Source organism: Indicator indicator, chromosome 2 (assembly GCF_027791375.1).
Source record: "Indicator indicator isolate 239-I01 chromosome 2, UM_Iind_1.1, whole genome shotgun sequence".
NCBI lineage: Eukaryota > Metazoa > Chordata > Aves > Piciformes > Indicatoridae > Indicator > Indicator indicator.
In genome coordinates this window covers 25,256,208-25,274,555 of record NC_072011.1, presented here as the reverse complement: position 1 = coordinate 25,274,555, position 18,348 = coordinate 25,256,208, and the positions used below count along the sequence as shown (strand labels likewise).

Genomic DNA, 18,348 nt, shown 5'->3' with positions numbered 1-18,348 from the left:
AGCTTCAATGGAATGAACGTGCAAAATTAGTAATTATTAAATTCTAATAAATATAATTCTAATCTGCATGCAGTTAAGGATGCAAATATAAGAGCAGTCATCACCATATTGAGTTTGAGTTACATCATTTTTACATTAAAGGAACTCTCACATTTTCTATTTTTTTTTCTTTATAATGCTTATCAGCTTAAAAATTGCAAACTAGAAATTCTTGTCTTCATTGCATGCATGGACACAACAATGTTAAATAGATATATAATTTATTAATCATTACTCTCATCAGTATTTTATGATCAAATAAATTTTAACATTCATGAATCATAATAAATAATTGAAATAAAATGTGTGACATATATTTTTCAAATATTATTTTCACATATACTTGCTTATTAGATTTTGCAACATTTGTCTACAGTGATCGAGCAAAAGACTTTAATGTTGCAAAGTCAAGTAGTAATCTAAACCCAGTAGATTTAATATTGTACATGCAATTTCATTTTTGAGCCTTTTAAGTTTATCCTGAGGACTGAATAATAAAAATTAGCATACTATCAAATTATTACAAATCATATCATACTATAAATGCATAATGAAGCAGCAATTAAGGTCTCATGGGCAATCTAGGATCTGGCATTTCTTAGTTTTGGTGTGCTTTACAACTAATACAATATTTGTTACTATGTAATGCTTCCTATGTGCTCTTTTAAAGGAAAAATTAAACAGTTCCACCTTTGGCAAATGAAACAAATCAATCCACTCGTTCTTCTCCACTTATCTTTTTTTTTAATATTAAGACACCTTCATGACAATATGGTGCTTGTGTCAAAGAGAAGGGAAACTACGTGCAGGAACAAAAAGCCCTGGACATGTGGAAACACTGGGAGTGGAAACCAAGCCTTATGTCTTCTCTAGACAGTTTTGTCAAGGGCAGGATAAAGTTCTGAAAAGGAGAAAGCCTGGCTTATTTTGTCTACTGTCCCACCCCTTCCCATACAGAGCAACTCAGGGAGCTCTCAAGTGTTCACTTCTGCAGAGAGGCCTGTTTGTCTCCCATTTATAATGTAATATTATTCTGGTCATTTGCCACAGGTCTGCAAGTAAAAAAAGGAAATCTTAGCATTCAAGTTTATACATCAGCAAAAGCAGAAGTGCACTTCATTACAAAAAATACATCATAGCCTTTAGGGTTTATTTACACCAAATTAAAGATCTGCTGCAAACACTGTAAATGTGAGGGTCTATTAAAATGGAAAAGGTTAAGTCATTTAAGTATTAGGGTTGCTAGTAACACCCCTATTAGCTACCAAGCTATGCTAGGAAGAATGTAAGAGGAGGGAGCACAAAAAAATGTTGCCGATATGAACTCTGTATCAGTATCAAGTACTTGTGTAACTACATGCATTTACAGTTCAGCAAAATATTTTATATATTAGTATACATATTAAACATAACTAGACACATCAAAAATCTGACAGACTGGTGTTGTGAAGGTGCTCCACTGTGAGTAGGATTACCACAGCACATAGAAGCACACTCAGTAGCAGCTTTCACTGAGCTGACAAGATAGTAGAACTCTTATAGGCCTGCAGTTTCTGTCACAGAAGTGTTCATCCAGATTCCCCAGTACTAACCTCAGTCAGCTCCCAGTACTGACCCTCATGCTACAGCTCCATAAAGTTTTATGCTCTTGCTCATGCTGAAATCAGACTTATGTCAGGATTACCAACAAATCCTGAATATCCCAGGCAAATTTTGATTTATACCAAGGTCTTTGATGATCTCAGTTCAAACAGACACCTGTGTTTGTGTACAGCTCATCTAACTTACTTCTACTAAAGAAATCAAAATGCACATGGGCTCAGGAGCCTACACATATGTAACTCAATATAAAAAGTGATCTTAGATATTAAAATATAGAAGTATTTTGGGTGGTATAGATAGTTTTGTGTAAGCACAAAAGCATAACTGATGAGGTGTGGTTTTCTTTATCTAGAATCTTTTGGAAGAAAAAGAAAAAAAATGAAATAATGAAGCAGAGGAAAATACCTGGTTCCATGTACCTTCTTACTTTCTTTTTTTGTAAAATACTTATGCAAAAGCCTTACAAACACAAGCTTTGACAAAACTATATACCTGCCATTTAAATCTTGTAAAAGCATAGTAACTGATCAAGCAAATTTTACTATAAGGGCATTGTAATACATGTATTATTAATTCACAGGCTACATCGAGTATAATTGAAATGTACCTTCTGATGAAGAAAATATATTTTTAATTTAACATGCTGATCAAAAAAAAAATCCTGAACCTTTTAGTGATTTGCAGAAAAAAAAAAAAAAACTAATTCCTTGGCTAGATTTGGAGAAAATACAGGCAGAAGGTGTGGCATCCTAACATTTTGTAATAGAATATTAAGATTTTTTGCTCTTGAGCTACATTTTACCTTATGTACAACAGTGAGATGAAGTTGTGTGATTACCATTTGCTGAATAAGGTTGATGGCTCTATTTAGTTCTGAGTTACCATACAAGGCACCATTATAATTGACAGCATGTACTGATTATTAACAGACAAGCTAAAAGCTGAACAAGCTAGAAAAATTAACTTCCATTTTAACCCTAAATGGGATTCTTCTCAGTTGCCTGGATAAGTATGCTGGTAATGTACAATGGATTTTGAATATAAGTGAAATACTTCAGCCAATGTACAACACAATTATTTTTTATTTCCCTTGAATATTTTCAGGTTTTTAGAGTTAATTCTTATAAATGAACCTATAATACAGTGTGATGGGTCACTACCTACACATCTGGTTAAATGAAATGATATTTTATAATAGAAACTACAAACTATATAATTTTTAATCAGTATTATTCAACTGATTTGGAGATAAGTTTCAAATTACATTAGAAATTTGAGTTTAATCATACATTTTAAAATAAAAAATGGAATATTTGGAGAGATGATAAAACTGAAAATGATTCGTCATTGGCCTTTTCCTCTACTAAAATATCTTTTTGACAATCATGCAACTCTGGATGTGATAGGATGTGATCCAGGAAAGACATACATAAAAGTTCATTATCTCATTTTTCTTCTAAATATTATTTAAAATTGAATTATGATTTTCCTCTAAATTCTGCCTGGTTCAACCACATACACATTTCCTTTATGCAATGTGATCTCATTATCAGAGATGAAAGTACTGTGTGAATCACACACTGTGAAAATTTCATGGAACATACTGTGTGTATTTCATAGAACACACTCACTCTGCAGGAATTTAATAACAGAAGAACATCTTCAGGATGCTAATTATTATGAGGTAATAACTCAGAGAATCAGTAACACTTGACTTCTGTCATGTAGTTCTAGGGATGCTTTGGTTAATTCACATTTACTGCAATGTTTTGCTCAATTATACCCCTGCTCTGTTGTAACACTGATCATTTTGGCCAAAAGCAAGCCAAATATGTACTGACATTTCAGGCTGACTGCAAACTAAGTTACAGAAGACAGAGAAGGTAGTTTTGACATCTATACACTGTAACTACCTTACTGTAACTGCTAAAATAGTAATGAAAGATGGCTAATATGATTATACAGTGTCAAAGTGCTATACAGAAGAAGACTGCTACACTTTAGACTTCATCAAATCAGACTATCTGTCAGAGATGGAGTAAAGGACTTCACTCACAAGAGAGGAGTAGTAACATGTTTATTGACATAAGAGAGTTAACAAAATTCAAATATAAAAGTGATAATGGCAAAGGTACATAGAATGGTTTGAGTTGCAAGGGTTCTTAAAAATCACTTAGTTTCAACATTATATTATTTACTGCATAGAGGACAGGGTCAGACAAAACTGTCAGGCAGACCCTCCCATTGATTCATGAAGTTTAGAAAGGATCTCCTTACTTCTTAAACTCTTTCTCTGAGAGGAATCTATATGCAGCTGAATCCAGTCCTAATCCTAGACATGATCAACAGTTTATATCTAAAGGATATATTTACACAATCAATCCTTTATACCACCTAGCTAAGAGTTCAAAGTTTCAGTGTGCTTATTCTCAATTCACTTACTGAGTATTTGACATGATAAGGATTCTCTCAACCTCAAGGAGTACCTGAGAAGGCATCCTTAAATCACAGGGAGATCCCAGTGTGCAGCCAGCTGCCATGCAGGAGAGCTCAGTAGGCCCTGAGCTGTCCATTCATTATGAAGTAAGATAATTGGCTCATGATCATAATTGCATACTGACTACAGGTGTTACATTCCTCCATATTTGGCCTGAGTCAGACACTGACCAACATTGTGGTTAGGTGGGAAGATTGCTCAAATTAGCCCTTGTCTTTTGTGTTCCTAACTGTGTCCTCTGAATCCACTTTGACCAGAGGCATCCATCCATCACTTGAGCACAGTTACTGGAAATAAAAGTCAGATTGTAAGGGGTTTCAGAGACAATAACAAAAAGACAGACTGTAATGATAGAAAAAAAGTAGAGAGAATAAATAAACCTTGTGTTATGCTAGTTATAGAATAAATACTGCTTACCAACCTCTTCAATGTGTTATCTACTTACATTCCTATATCTGAGTTTTTGAAATACTAATGAAATCATGTTCAGAAAGATGACAAAAATCAACACAATGCTTCCAGAAGCATAAAATCAACAGAAGATATACAACAGTACATGAAGCTTGAAAGGCTTTCATTATGAAGAAAGATGAACATACAGAGCCACTTTCTAGTTATCTTACGTTCACAGAGTTTAATAAAGTAAGTTGGTGTCATGGGTTGAGTCGAATCTGCTGCAGATATTAAATGCTGCTGTCACTGCAGCTTCAAAATGAAAGGGCTGCCTTGAGCAAAGTATCACGGGGCTTGAAGTTCAAACTGTAGCATGAGAGGCATCCTGTTCTGGTTACTGCTTTTGGTTTTTGGGTTTGGGGTGTTGGCCTTTTCTGCTGGGCTGGCTTCAGGTTGGTGAGCAGTGGGGATAGATTGCTGGCTTCTGCTGCTGCTTCTGCTTTTTGCTGCACTTTTCTGCAAGTAGGCTAAGGGAACTGTGAATCTTATAATCTCTTTAAACTCTCTTTATCTCAGCCCAGAGGTTTTTTTGTGTTACTTTCCCTCCTGTCTGTGTGGGGAGAGAGGTGGGGCTTGTGAGAACAGGCTGTGGTAAACCAGGACAGTTGGGTTTACCTGATGTCTAAAAACTGAATATCCCAATTATGCTGGTTAATTTATTAATCTACCTTTGTTCTAATCTGCCAATACAACAATATATTCAGCACACATTTTTCTAGTCACCATCAAATATAATTATAATAATATGGCTAAGTAGCAGCTAGCCATCTGTCTTTCTCCACACAGAAAAACAGTCATTAACAAACTTCTTCCAACTTAAATCCTGGATTTCACAGTAGAAAATAACTAGTATTCAAATGGTGCAAAATTCAGAGAGCATTTCGAATACTGCATTGTTGTATTTTTTTAGTGCTGTTAATTTGCTGAAATTTAACTTTTACTATGTAACCAGAAATCTACATAACCTAGAAATGTACAGGAAGAGTTGTGTGGCTTTACTAACACTAATTACATTGCTGCTCCTTCTCATATAATGCAAATGTAATGACATGATTTAATTGAAATTTTGTATAATAAATAAAGACTAGCACATTTTCCAGAGTAACAACAGATATAAGATACAGTGATTATAGAACAATAATAGTGATATAGAATCATAGAATCATAGAATCAAGAAGGCTGGAAGAGACCTCAAAGATCATTGAGTCCAACCTGTCACCCTAAACCTCATGACTATCTAAACCATGGCACCAAGTGCCACGTCCAATCCCCTCTTGAACACCTCCAGGGATGGTGACTCCACCACCTTCCCGGGCAGCACATTCCAATGGCCAACCACTCTCTCTGTGAAGAACTTTCTCCTCACCTCCAGCCTAAACCTCCCCTGGCACAGCTTGAGACTGTCCTCTTGTTCTGCTGCTGGTTGCCTGGGAGAAGAGACCAAACCCCTCCTGGCTACAACCTCCCTTCAGGTAGTTGTAGACAGCAATGAGGTCTGCCCTGAGCCTCCTCTTCTCCAGGCTAAACACTCCCAGCTCCCTCAGCCTCTCCTCATAGGGCTTGTGCTCAAGGCCTCTCACCAGCCTCGTTGCCCTTCTCTGGACATGCTCCAGCAATTCAACATCTTCCCTAAACTGAGGGGCCCAGAACTGGACACAGTACTCAAGGTGTGGCCTAACCAGTGCTGTGTACAGGGGTACAATGACCTCCCTGCTCCTGCTGGCCACACTATTCCTGATGCAGGCCAGGATGCCATTGGCTCTCTTGGCCACCTGGGCACACTGCTGGCTCATGTTCAGGTGGCTGTCAACCAGTACCCCCAGGTCCCTTTCTGCCTGGCTGCTCTCCAGCCACTCTGACCCCAGCCTGCAGCTCTGCATGGGGTTGTTTTGGCCAAAGTGCAGCACCCAGCACTTGGATTTGTTGAATGCCATCATGTTGGACTCTGCCCATCTGTCCAGCCTGTCAAGGTCCTGCTGCAGAGCCCTTCTACCTTCTAACAGATCAACACCTGCTCCCAGCTTGGTGTCATCTGCAAACCTACTGATGATGGACTCAATCCCCTCATCCAGATCATCAATAAAGATATTGAACAGGATGGGGCCCAGCACTGATCCCTGGGGGACACCACTAGTGACAGGCTGCCAGCTGGATGTGGCACCATTCACTACCACTCTCTGGGCTCGGCCCTCCAGCCAGTTCCTAACCCAGTACAGAGTGCTGCTGTCCAAGCCACAGGCTGACAGCTTGGCCAGGAGTTTGCTGTGGGGGACAGTGTCAAAGGCCTTGCTGAAGTCCAGGTAGACTACCTCAACAGCCTTTCCTACGTCCACCAGGCTGGTCACCTGATCATAGAAGGAGATCTGCCCTTCCTAAATCCATGTTGGCTGGGCCTGATTCCTTGGCCATCTCAGACCGAGATAAGACATGCAATTGATTTCTTCAAGAAATGGTAGAGAATGACTTTTTAAGATGATAAATTATGATGATCTTAATGAGATGGAGACATTCATAAATATGTAATGTGGCATGTAATATGGCATGTAATATCATCAATATGTATCAGTCTACACCCCAATCAGATCAAGAGAGTCCTGTGAGGAGCTCACCACAAGCTTGGCAGAAAATGGTGTGCTGTGGGGCCCAAAGGGCAGCAGTTAGCTGACCACCTACTAGTGGGTTACATGAAGCATTCTTCAGGGCTCAGTACTGAGCTATTTAAAATCTCATTCAGAAGCTGGACAGAATGTACTCTGGAAGATTTTGTGAATGACATCAAATTTGGAGAGGGGTATTCAGAAACACCTTGACAGGCTGGCAAAATGGGTTGGCAGAAATTTCATGAAGTTCAGCAACAGCAAATACAAAGTTCTGCAGTACAACAGTTCAGGCCAGACACTGATTGGCTAAAAGGCTGCTTGGCAGGAAAGATCTCAGGCATCCCTGTGAACAAGTTAAACAAGCATACCCTTGTGGCAGAGAAGAGGTAACTGCATTGTGGGCTACATGAAGAGTCCTCAGGGAATTCAGCATCTTTTATTTTATACTTGTGAGACTGTATATAGAGCATAAAGTCACATTTGACTCCCCAGTACAAGCAAGACATTGATATACTGGAGCAAGGCTGGTGAAGGTCACCAATATGAAGGGAGGAATGGAGTACATGACACATAAGAAGAGGCTGAAAGTTTGTTCAGCTTTAAGAAGAGGAAGAATGGGAATCTCATTGTTGTCTTCAGGTACCCAGCCTCATGCACAGTAGAAATGTCAGGATCTTCCCAGAGACACACCACCATAAAAAAAAAAAAAAAAAAAAAAAAAAAAAAAAAAAAAAGGCTGTCACAAATTGCAATAAAAGAAATTCTGACAGTAGGAAAATCTTTTTCACAAAGAAAGCAGTCATTGAAAAAGGTTACCCAAAGATGATGCAGAATCTTCATCCTTGAAGATGGATGTCAGTCAAAGTCCAGCTGGACAAAATTCTGAGCAAACTAATGTAATTTGAATGTAATATGAATTTAAATAACATTTTTTTAAAACAACATGAAAAATGAAGTATTACTGCTTAGGCTTAAAAACTCCTTTTAGTCTAAATGTTCTAACCAGCTACTACATAATATAGCTTTTAATTCTTCACAAAAATTATCAATAAAAAATAATTTTAAAAAAACTCAACATACCGTTCCAAGGAATTTGAGTTCTTTGCCATTGACCTAAATCTGGGTAGTCAGGCTTTCAGATTTGGTAACAGCTTTCAAAATGCATTAGTTTTGCTTGTGAAATATTTCCTCTCTGGCACAGCTAAGAGGAAGATATTCATGTTTACTTCATTAAACCTATCAGCAGTGCTTGACACTGAAGATCAGCATGTGCTGCTGACTTGCCTGGGAGACTGGCAGATATGAATCAGTCACCCTGAAGTGGAGAGGTCAATTTCTAACAGTCAGCTTCAAGACAATTCTGATAGGTGGTTCTTTCTAGTCCTGAAAGCCTTTATTTGTGTGATGCTACAAGGATTGATACTACCTCTTGTTTTAACACAAAACTTTGAGGCATCTTGAGCAACCCACTTCCGTGGCAACAAAAATTAGCGGATTCCTTGGTTTATTTCATTTCCCATAAACACAGATGGACTGCATACCTAAGGTCTTTGTGAAAAAAAAAAAAACCAACACATAAATTAATATGATATATTATTGCAAAATGTGTGGAATAAGGGAAAGAATGCTAGGGTACTGAGGAAAAAAAAAAGACAGAACTTTCTCAAGGCCAAACATTGCTGAGAGTTTTGATGTACATGCACATCTTTCTTGTGGCTGTGCTGGAAAGGTGATGGCTTGTTAAGAACATCAGTACACTCTGAATGGCATAAGCAAGATTGAAGAGCTGGCTAAAACTAAGTTACCTAGGTCCTGATTCTTCACCAAGCAGCAATCTATAGTCACCACACATACATACACACCCCCTCGCCATCTTTGCATTCATATTTTCCAGTTATAGACTGATGTTATTATCTAGGTGTTCACTTTCAGTTTGGACTATTGCCGACACTGTAGCTGAGGTGACATGAATGACAAAAAAATCAGTTTGGTCTATTATCCTCAAGTCCCTTCTATCACATTTAAAAAATAAAATAAAAAAGGAGTTTAACAGATAAGCATGCATATTTTAGTTTCAGACAACCAAAGTTCATTTAATCTTAAAAATAGCTCTCCTAACTGAGGGTGGGAAGATTTTATTTTTTTATATTTCTTTAAGGTTTTTATATAAAAATTCTGAAAATATAACAATTTCTCCTACTCTAGTCTTTAGCCAAAGCATGATTTTTCAGTTTAAGGAGCGATATTTTGCTAGATCAATTTCAAATGCAGTACAGAGACAGTAAATCATACTGTCTAGAGAAAATAAACAGGATAAGTACAAGACTCATATCAAGAGAAAAAAAAATGCTTACTGATACTTGTTCCATACTCTATACTCTTCATAGTAAAAATCCTCAGCTTTCAGTTTCTTTTCCATTTTAGTAGCCCACAGAAAACATAGCTAGTTACTTATAAGTAGTATTTTAATGAAGGATGTGAATCTAATTATAACAGGGAATAACACTCTAAGAAATTAATTAATTATCCAATACAAATTTCTATGCCAGGACTAAAATTCTGCCTTCTTTAAAATCACGCAATTTGCCATAGCTTTCACCAAGACATTTTACCTAGCATCTTACAATAATTTAAAATTCTTAGTAATTATTTATGTCTCATAGGTCTACTAAGTGAACTCACAAATCACTGAATAAATGCTCCTTTTAAAAATAAAAAAAAGGATTTTTATCATTGTGGTAAGGATTTATTAGCTCATAAAACAATCTTGCCTCTACTGTTCCGTTTTATCTCTGAAACAAAATACGTTTTCTTATACTAGCTTTCAATAAGTACCTGTTCTTGGAAGAATTCCTTTTATTACTTTTCCTAAAATACATCATTGTAAAGAAGAGTTGTAAATAGAAAAAACACTTTAATCTCAAGGTTCATGCATATAGATTACATAAATTACAAACCCGTATTTTACATTAATGAACACTGACAAAATTTTGTCCTATTTTCAGTCACTTGTGAACACAAACATTCACTTTATAGACAAAGCAGTTGTTTCCTTCATGACTTATTTTTACCTACCTCTTCAATCTATTTTAAGAACTTATTGTTGCAAGGCTGTGTTTCTTTAACAATAAACAAATGTTTTCTGTAATAAACTCTTCAATCTATATTAGAATGCTTACTCTTGCCTTGGAATTGAAGGCCTTGACTGTGTTTTTACAAACTGAAAGCGTTACCATGATTCTCAGCTTTCTGTGTTTACAAATGTATATAAGAATACATTGACTCAAGTTTTAGAAATGTTTCCTAAATAACTCATACCTTTCCATTAAATTCCTGTTTCTAGTCTATTAAATCCAGAGGGTTAAACAATAGCATCAAATAAACAACAACATACTTAGACACTGAACTTGTTAGTTAATTACAAACTTGGTAACTTCTACAAGCTAAATCTGGAAGCCAGAAAAGTAGTAAGAGATTTTTCTTCTGTCTCTATATGAAAAGAACTTTTACTTTTTAATGAAATGGCAAGTAAGATCTGCTTCAGATATTCTAATTTCACAAGAAGTCCTGTTTTGTGCTGCTGATGCACCCTGCTGTCAACTTTGGTGATGCTACCAGTCACTGCTTTGTAAAAATACTGAAGTCGCTAGTGTTCCAAAATTGAAATCAAGGCCTTGAGAGAGAAATTTATTTTCACTATAAAATTATGTAACTCTGTTAAGAATTCAGACACTTTGGTTTATCTTCAAGCAACAGCTTCTGATTGAAAAGAACTTGATCTTTTTCCTGCTTGTATGATTCACTTACTATATTGCAATTGTTCAGTCTTATTTAGTTCCTTTTTTATCTCAATTTTCTTTTCTGTAAAATGAAATAAATTCATATGGGTACCTGTTCTAAAACAGCTTCATAAGGATAGGAGGTTTACAGATCATGCTGTGTGTACACTTGCCTGTCATCATTCCTAAAGGATATGTATCCGTGGTCATTTTCAGCTGAATTTGAGAAAAAGGCAGATTTCAAGTATAAACAATTGCCTTTATGTTTTATGGAAATATCAGAGAAGTGTGCTCCAACCAAGAGACTTGTCTCTCAAGTTATGACACATCAAATATCTTATCAAGTATTAGCAGGAAAAGCTTACTTTTGATACTTATCAACCAGAAAACAGAAAAACCTGCTGGATATCAGGCTTTGTCATTTTGGGTGTGTATTGAACTACCTAACACAATGGTTTATTTTCACTTTGTCTTTTTTTCATGTAATAGCATAATCTTTCAGTGATTAGGCTGCAAATGTTACACAGCTTGAGAGAGTTCTTTTGAAAACACAAAGACCTTCTCAATATTTATGAGTGTCTCCCTGAGAATCACATTTTCCTTCCTTTCTTTGGAAAAACATGATCCAGAATGAGCATTCGAATTAGTTTGCAACTTGGAAGAAAAGATGGGATAACAACTCCTTCAATAGATACCTTGTAAACTACTTCATCTCTGAAAGTGAGTCTATGGGACCCTGAAATAAAGTCAATTAGACAGGGATGAAATAAATCATGAAACAGAATGTAGAAAGACAAGACAGAAAGAAAGACAGAAAGACAGAAAGACAGAAAGACAGAAAGACAGAAAGACAGAAAGACAGAAAGACAGAAAGACAGAAAGACAGAAAGACAGAAAGACAGAAAGACAGAAAGACAGAAAGACAGAAAGACAGACTAAAGGAGACTGTACTAGATACTACAGAGGATTACAGAACACACCCCCATGATGAACATATTACATGGAGTGGATCTTTTTTAATCTTCCACTAGTTAATAACCAACATTTGTATTATAGTATTTTCTAGATACCTAATTAAAAACTGACATCTCATTGAGTTATGCATGGCACAAATCAAAGTTACAAATATTGTCTAGCAATTGAACACTGGCTTCCAACATCAGGGCAATTCAAAGAGTCTAAATTAAACTCTAAGTGTTGGTGAAGAGAATGAGACACTTCAGGAATTAGAAAAAGATGAAGTGTTTGGGAGACACTGAATGCCTACAGGATGCTGAATACAGGAATGCATATTAATTTCTGTTCTTGGTAGACCTGTCTACTGAAAATACAGACCATTAAGTTCTTTTCTGAAGACTAAAGCCTGCCTTCAGGAAGGTCCTCTTAAATAATATTTCTATCTTTCACATATTTACAGAGGAGTTTGAATACAAGCTCAGGAGGTAGTGGCTTTGTTAATTTCTCTTCCAGCTCACACACTTTTAAGTCTGAAAGTTTCATTTCTCAGCAGCATATTCTGATAATCCAACCACAAAATTATCTTTGTCCAGTAGGCCACACAAGTTAAAAACACATGAGTTAAAGCTTTAGAAGAACTTAAAACAAAGGGGAGTCCTCCTCCAGTCTACTGGGAAGACCATTCAGTTGGAATCAGCTGATGTGCATTTAGCCTCTCTAACCTAGGACTTCAAGTAGAAAAGGTCATACATACATCTTGCTTTCATAGGAGCTGTTTTGGTAATCAGAAGAAACACTTTGCTTGTATTTTACAAGTTGAGAAGTGCTTAGCCATGTAGTTGGCTGAACGTTGGTGCTAAACATGCCACCAGGCGAGCTTTTTTGATATCAAGGTTAAAAGAGTATTAACTGAAATCTAGATAAATAAAGAATATTTAATATTATAAAAGAACAAGACATCATAGTGTTCTGCTTGCCAGAGGCAGAAGAACATATAGGATAAAAATATAGAGAGTAATCACCTAAATGCTACTTAAGAATGACCTGAGAAGAACAACTTCAAGAATATCAAATAAGGGGAAAAAGTATACCTCTGAAAATGTATTATATTTCCCCAGTACATATTTTGTTATTATTGTCTAATGGAACATTGTACATAGAGGAAGAATTGTTCTGTTGCTACTAAAGGGCCATTTGTCTTCTCACTTAACCTGAAAAAAATTTCAATTCTATTCAGTGACCACATAAGGAAAAGCCACAATCCAAGTAGAAGCAACTCTGTTAGATTTTCTCAACAAAATTTATATCCAAGGGTCTGAGTGATGTAGACTTTTGGTAGGCACAAAATTGTCAATGGTTGACACAGCTAACATTTCTGTTACAAAGATTCCTTTGTCAGACAACAGTAGACAGAATTTGTGAAATCTCATGCAAGCTTAAATATGTAACTCACTGATTCCCCCTTATACAACTGAATTTATTTTGCTTTTTAAAACTAAAGTGCCGGATTACACACAATTTTAGTGCACTGTCTGAATTCTTCATATTGGATGAACAATTGAATGGCCAAAAGCCTTCAGACATTATCAAATAAAATATTAAAACTCAACTATTCTCCTGAATAATAATATTGGAGTACGTGTTTAATATGTCCAGAGGCATACTAGAAGCTCATAAAATAATAATGATTTAAACAAGTTTGATGTAAAAGTCTGAAGCATGTTGGAACTTTACTTTTGTGGATTTTTAAAGGCAGTATCTCTCCGTAAATTGTTGTCTAACTTATTTACATATTTCACCATTTTGTAATAATTATGTATAGGTCTGGACTGACAGTTTCTAAGGGAATTGCACTGGTTAAGCACTGCAGTAGTTACAGTCATAAAGGACTCTCTGACATTATCTTATTTTCAGGTTGTATTGCTCTCTAAAAAAGCATAACTACTGGCTCAACTAGAAGCTACACATTTCATGCAGAAATCACTTTCTGAATTTGATGGACTACATAACACAGGAGATCAAATTAAGTTGTATTAATTGTGCCCCTGACCTTAAACTATTAATTTAAAACCTGACAAAATGAAAGGGGGGCACATAAATTAGAAGGGCGTGAGATAAGTTATTAAAATACCATATAAAAAATGAAAAAAAAAATCAGCTAATAGACCTAAACTTCATGTGAAAAATATTTTTTCATTCATACTTTAGAAAGCTGAAATTTAAAAGTGTAAGGAACTCATTCCTGTGAGACTTTTTTTACAGTAAAAATTATTATGTAGGTTATTCTAATAAGAAAAAGTGACACATCTGGAGGATAAATAAAGAAAATCAGGGAAAAAGTGAGCATCAAGCAGTAAATAAGAGTGCAAAAATAGAGAGATCAATAGACCTGCTCTGAGAAGTAAGAATGCAGGTTTGAAGTTTCTGTGAAAAAAACAAACCAAACCAAAACCAAATCAACAAAATGGTTTTCAAATTCTGCCTGCCAATGTCAATAAAGTATTTTGCCTAAGTAGTTTTAGCTGAGATGTTCAACACAAAACACTAATGTCACATTAAATAACAATAGGACATAACAGAAAAATCAGGCCATAATTTATTTTTTTCTACATATTGAAATGTAGACCATCGATCTTTTCTAAATAAGTAAACAATGATAAGTCTTGAAATAGCTAACTTGGTTCACAAAGTAATCTTCCCTAATTTCATTCTATGATGCTCACAATGAAAGGAAAAGAATTCAAAGCTTTTGGGTTTTTTAGAATATTGTTAAAATATTACTGTAAAAAGCAAGCTGCAGTGACTACAATTGAAGGCACACAGCTGGTCAGAGTGTGTCTGGGGACATGCACCAGTCTCATATTTGCAGCCTTGCACAGCTCCTTGCACCATAACTCACTTATAGTGATACTCCATGCACAAGCCCTTGCAGGAATGCTCTTTGCATGTGGCCTTGCTTGTTAACATCCCCTAAACTTAAAAAACAAACAAACAAACCCCTCCCCCAAAAAAGTAAGAAATAATATTTCACAAACATTTCCAGTTGGAAGAGACCTCAAAGATCATCCAGTCCAACCCTCAACCCAGCACTGAAGGGTAAACAATTAACCACATCCCTAAGTGATCATTCCAATGTTTGATAAACCTCCCTATGAAGATATAATTCCTAACATCCAGCCTGAATCTTCCCTGGTGCAGCTTGAAACTATTTCTTCTAGACCTGGCACTTGACAGCAAGGAGAAGAGGCTGGCCCCCTTCACGTTCCAACCTCCCTAAAACATTTTATTCCATAAAACATAAGCTGAATAATACAGCTGACATTGAGACAAACACTACTTTTGTGACATCTGCTACTGATAGAGTGAAAGATCTGCTAAACTTTGGAAGAATTCATACTTAAAGATTTTTTCATGAACACATGGGTAAATCCAAGTAGCTTATGCAGAATTAGTTCTTTCATATTATAATAAGATGCACAGGGAGACATAAAATTGTTAAAATGTTCGTGTCATAATGGTAAAACCAATTGATGTTTTAAGCACACAAGACAGGCAAGAAAATACTGTACTGTGACTGGAATATACATTATTTTTTTGTGAAGAATAGTATGTATTGACTATCAACCACACATACCGTAATATGCTCATGCCTAATAAAGTAGCATCAAGTTTAAAGATCTGTTCTTTCTTGAGATGGTGTTTACACAGGAACTTAACATTACACCATGCTTGGTTCACGGCATTCAAGAGTTTTCATTGCACACTTATTTCTATGGTGCATTTTATAATATGTTTAAACCCTGTCACACATTGTGCAGAACTTTTGTACTTTCTACAGTATACAGCTGTTTACTTTAGAAAAGCGATAAAAAAACTTTTATCATAAAAAACCCCTCCGAACCAATCATAGCTAAAGATGTCCTAATGTTCAAATAATGACATTACTTTTTAATTAAGGTACGACATGCTTTTCAGATACTTCTGTTATCAAACTGAAAAAATATCTGTATTCATTCTTGCTACCAAGAAGGCCAAGAAGGAGAGCTTACCTTCATTTCAAAGACTGTAGTTTGACGCTTAGTTTAAACAGGCAGGAGTTTAAATTGAGTCACATTGCTCAAAAAAAAGGTATGTTCACAGATCCTACAGAGCTGCTATTGTTAAACTGGAGGAGTTCTTTCAAGATGGATGTGCTAATGCCAAATAAACATCATATAATTACTTTAATTTAACACCTACATGCCCCCAAATTTATCTCGAATAAATTAGCTCTTAAAATAGAAAGGTAAACTTTTTCTTGTAAACAATGCTTTCCTATAGCCTTAAAATCAGAAACTGTTACTGCTACAGGGTAAATAACAAAAGTAGTTTAGTTACACAGCGTGAATGTCAAATCACAACTTTCATTAAAAGAATCATCTCTCAGTGGTTAAAATGAAAGCCTTACTATGCATTACTATCAAAGGATAGGAAAGTCCTTCACACCACATTACAATGGCTTAAAAGAGGAGTTTAAACACAAAGATTGAGAACTTATTCCAATGGAGACTGTGAGACGAGTAGAAGGGTAAAAATCCAGAACTACAATCTGAATAAAGTTTTTTTCTGCATATATGCAATTATATTTCTTTCAGGAGATGGGAGCTGTGCTTCTGCACATAGCTATGACTGTACTTACCACTGGATTTGAAATCAGACTTTGGAAGAAAACTCTCCAGCAACTTTCATGAAAAATAATGTAGTAAAACACTCTTTGTACAACCTGGAATGTTTACTATACTATTTACAGCCACATATGCAATAACAGTAATGTTAGACACTATGCTGAGAGTTTAAGACTTATTGAATGTTTGCACCAAATGCAATTCTGTCTAGTTATCTGACCCTAGGATGCTGAACTTGTTGCTGACAACCCCATGCCTTGTCATGCTGTTAACCAAAAGAATGACCATGTCTTAACTACACTTGCTGCTGTGCTTTCAAACCTGCAGTCAACTCCTAAGCCTTCCACAAAAACTTCATCGATGATGTCAACCTCTGACATGTGAATACATAATATACCTGAGGCTCCTTTTAACCAGTTTTTGGAAGCACTGGAATAGGCTATCCAGAGAAGTTGTGGAGTCTTCTTTTCTGGAGACTTTCCAAACCTGCCTGGATGCATTCCTTTGTGGCCTGCCCTTAGTAATCCTGCTTTGGGAAGGGGGGTTGGACTCAATGATCTCTAACAGTCCCTTCCAACTCCTAACATTCTGAAATTCTTCACTAGCTGAAGCATTTTATTCTAAAATTTTCAAAAGTATACAAATAATACCGTACCAAGCAATCTGAAATGTTTTTATCCTAGTATTTTCACTCATGTGTCTCTAAATTAGAAATTGGGACTGTTACTATAGAGTGAAGCTTCCTGGACAACTCTTTGTCTTTGAACTATGAGTTGGAGAACTAATGTTTGTTTCCAGCTTAGTATTCCCCTATGCAGTGTGGAAACTTCTGTTATTTTTTAAGCTTATTTTAAAAAATAATTTATTTTCCAGATATTTGCAATCCCATGTGCCATTCACATCAAATTTATACCACAGTGCCAGGATATGAAAATACTTTCACATACCATTGCAGTGTCAGTGGGATTTGACAGCATTCTGATAAATGGGAGGTAGATAGCACACAATTCTATAGGATAACAATTTAATACAACAAATACAAAACAAGATAGAAAAATGGTGTCACCTAATCAATCCTCTTAGAGGCAAAGCATCACAATTTCTACAGGCACAGTTAGTTACTTCATGACAGTTTTAGCAACTCACACACCCTCCTGACATGCTTTATCACCAGTTCTAAGTTGCTATGCTTCCCAGACACTTGAGAATAAATTAATTATCAGCTCTACACTAGCAGCGGACATACCACAGTATTTTTCATCATGGCTTTAACAGTGAATCCGTCGGAGACCTGCTGCTTGTTTTTCTTCGCGTGCCCCAGTGGCTCCTGCTTCTGGGGGCACCTGTCACCTATGGGCTTTGAGGAGCTTGAGCCCGCTTTCTCCACTACCATTTCCCCACCAGGGTCCGCAACGGACAAGAAGTGAAATACAGACTGGAAAAAAACACGAAACAAAACGTCAACACCCCGCCCCCGGCAAGTTGGAAAACTGAGTAGGTCTACCTGTGTTCCCTTCTCTACAAGCGACAGCCTCACATACACCTTTCTCGTAGCTACCTTGCCCCTGACAGACTTCGTTGTCCCTCGCTCCCCTCAAGCCCTCTTCTCCACCCCAGCTTGTTTCCCTCCTCTCCAACTCTCCCCCTCCTCCGTTCCCCGCCCTTCATTACCTTCTTGGATTCTTTCCCACCCCGGTTGCCCGCCGCCCCTTGCACTGGCTCTCTCCCTGCCTCACCCCCTGCGCCCCCTCAGCTGG

The 18,348-nt window shown here is 36.6% G+C and overlaps 1 protein-coding gene across 1 annotated transcript in view; it reads right to left on the bottom strand.

Moving 5' to 3' along the window:
• The window catches only part of PACRG (parkin coregulated), a 234,001-nt gene extending 216,017 nt beyond the window's left edge, over window positions 1–17,984 (bottom strand). Inside the window, exon 1 of the mRNA XM_054399075.1 lies at window positions 17,838–17,984. Within this exon, the coding sequence (XP_054255050.1) occupies window positions 17,838–17,984 (147 nt within the window). The remainder of the gene's footprint in view (window positions 1–17,837) is intronic.
• Window positions 17,985–18,348: the final 364 nt, after the last annotated feature.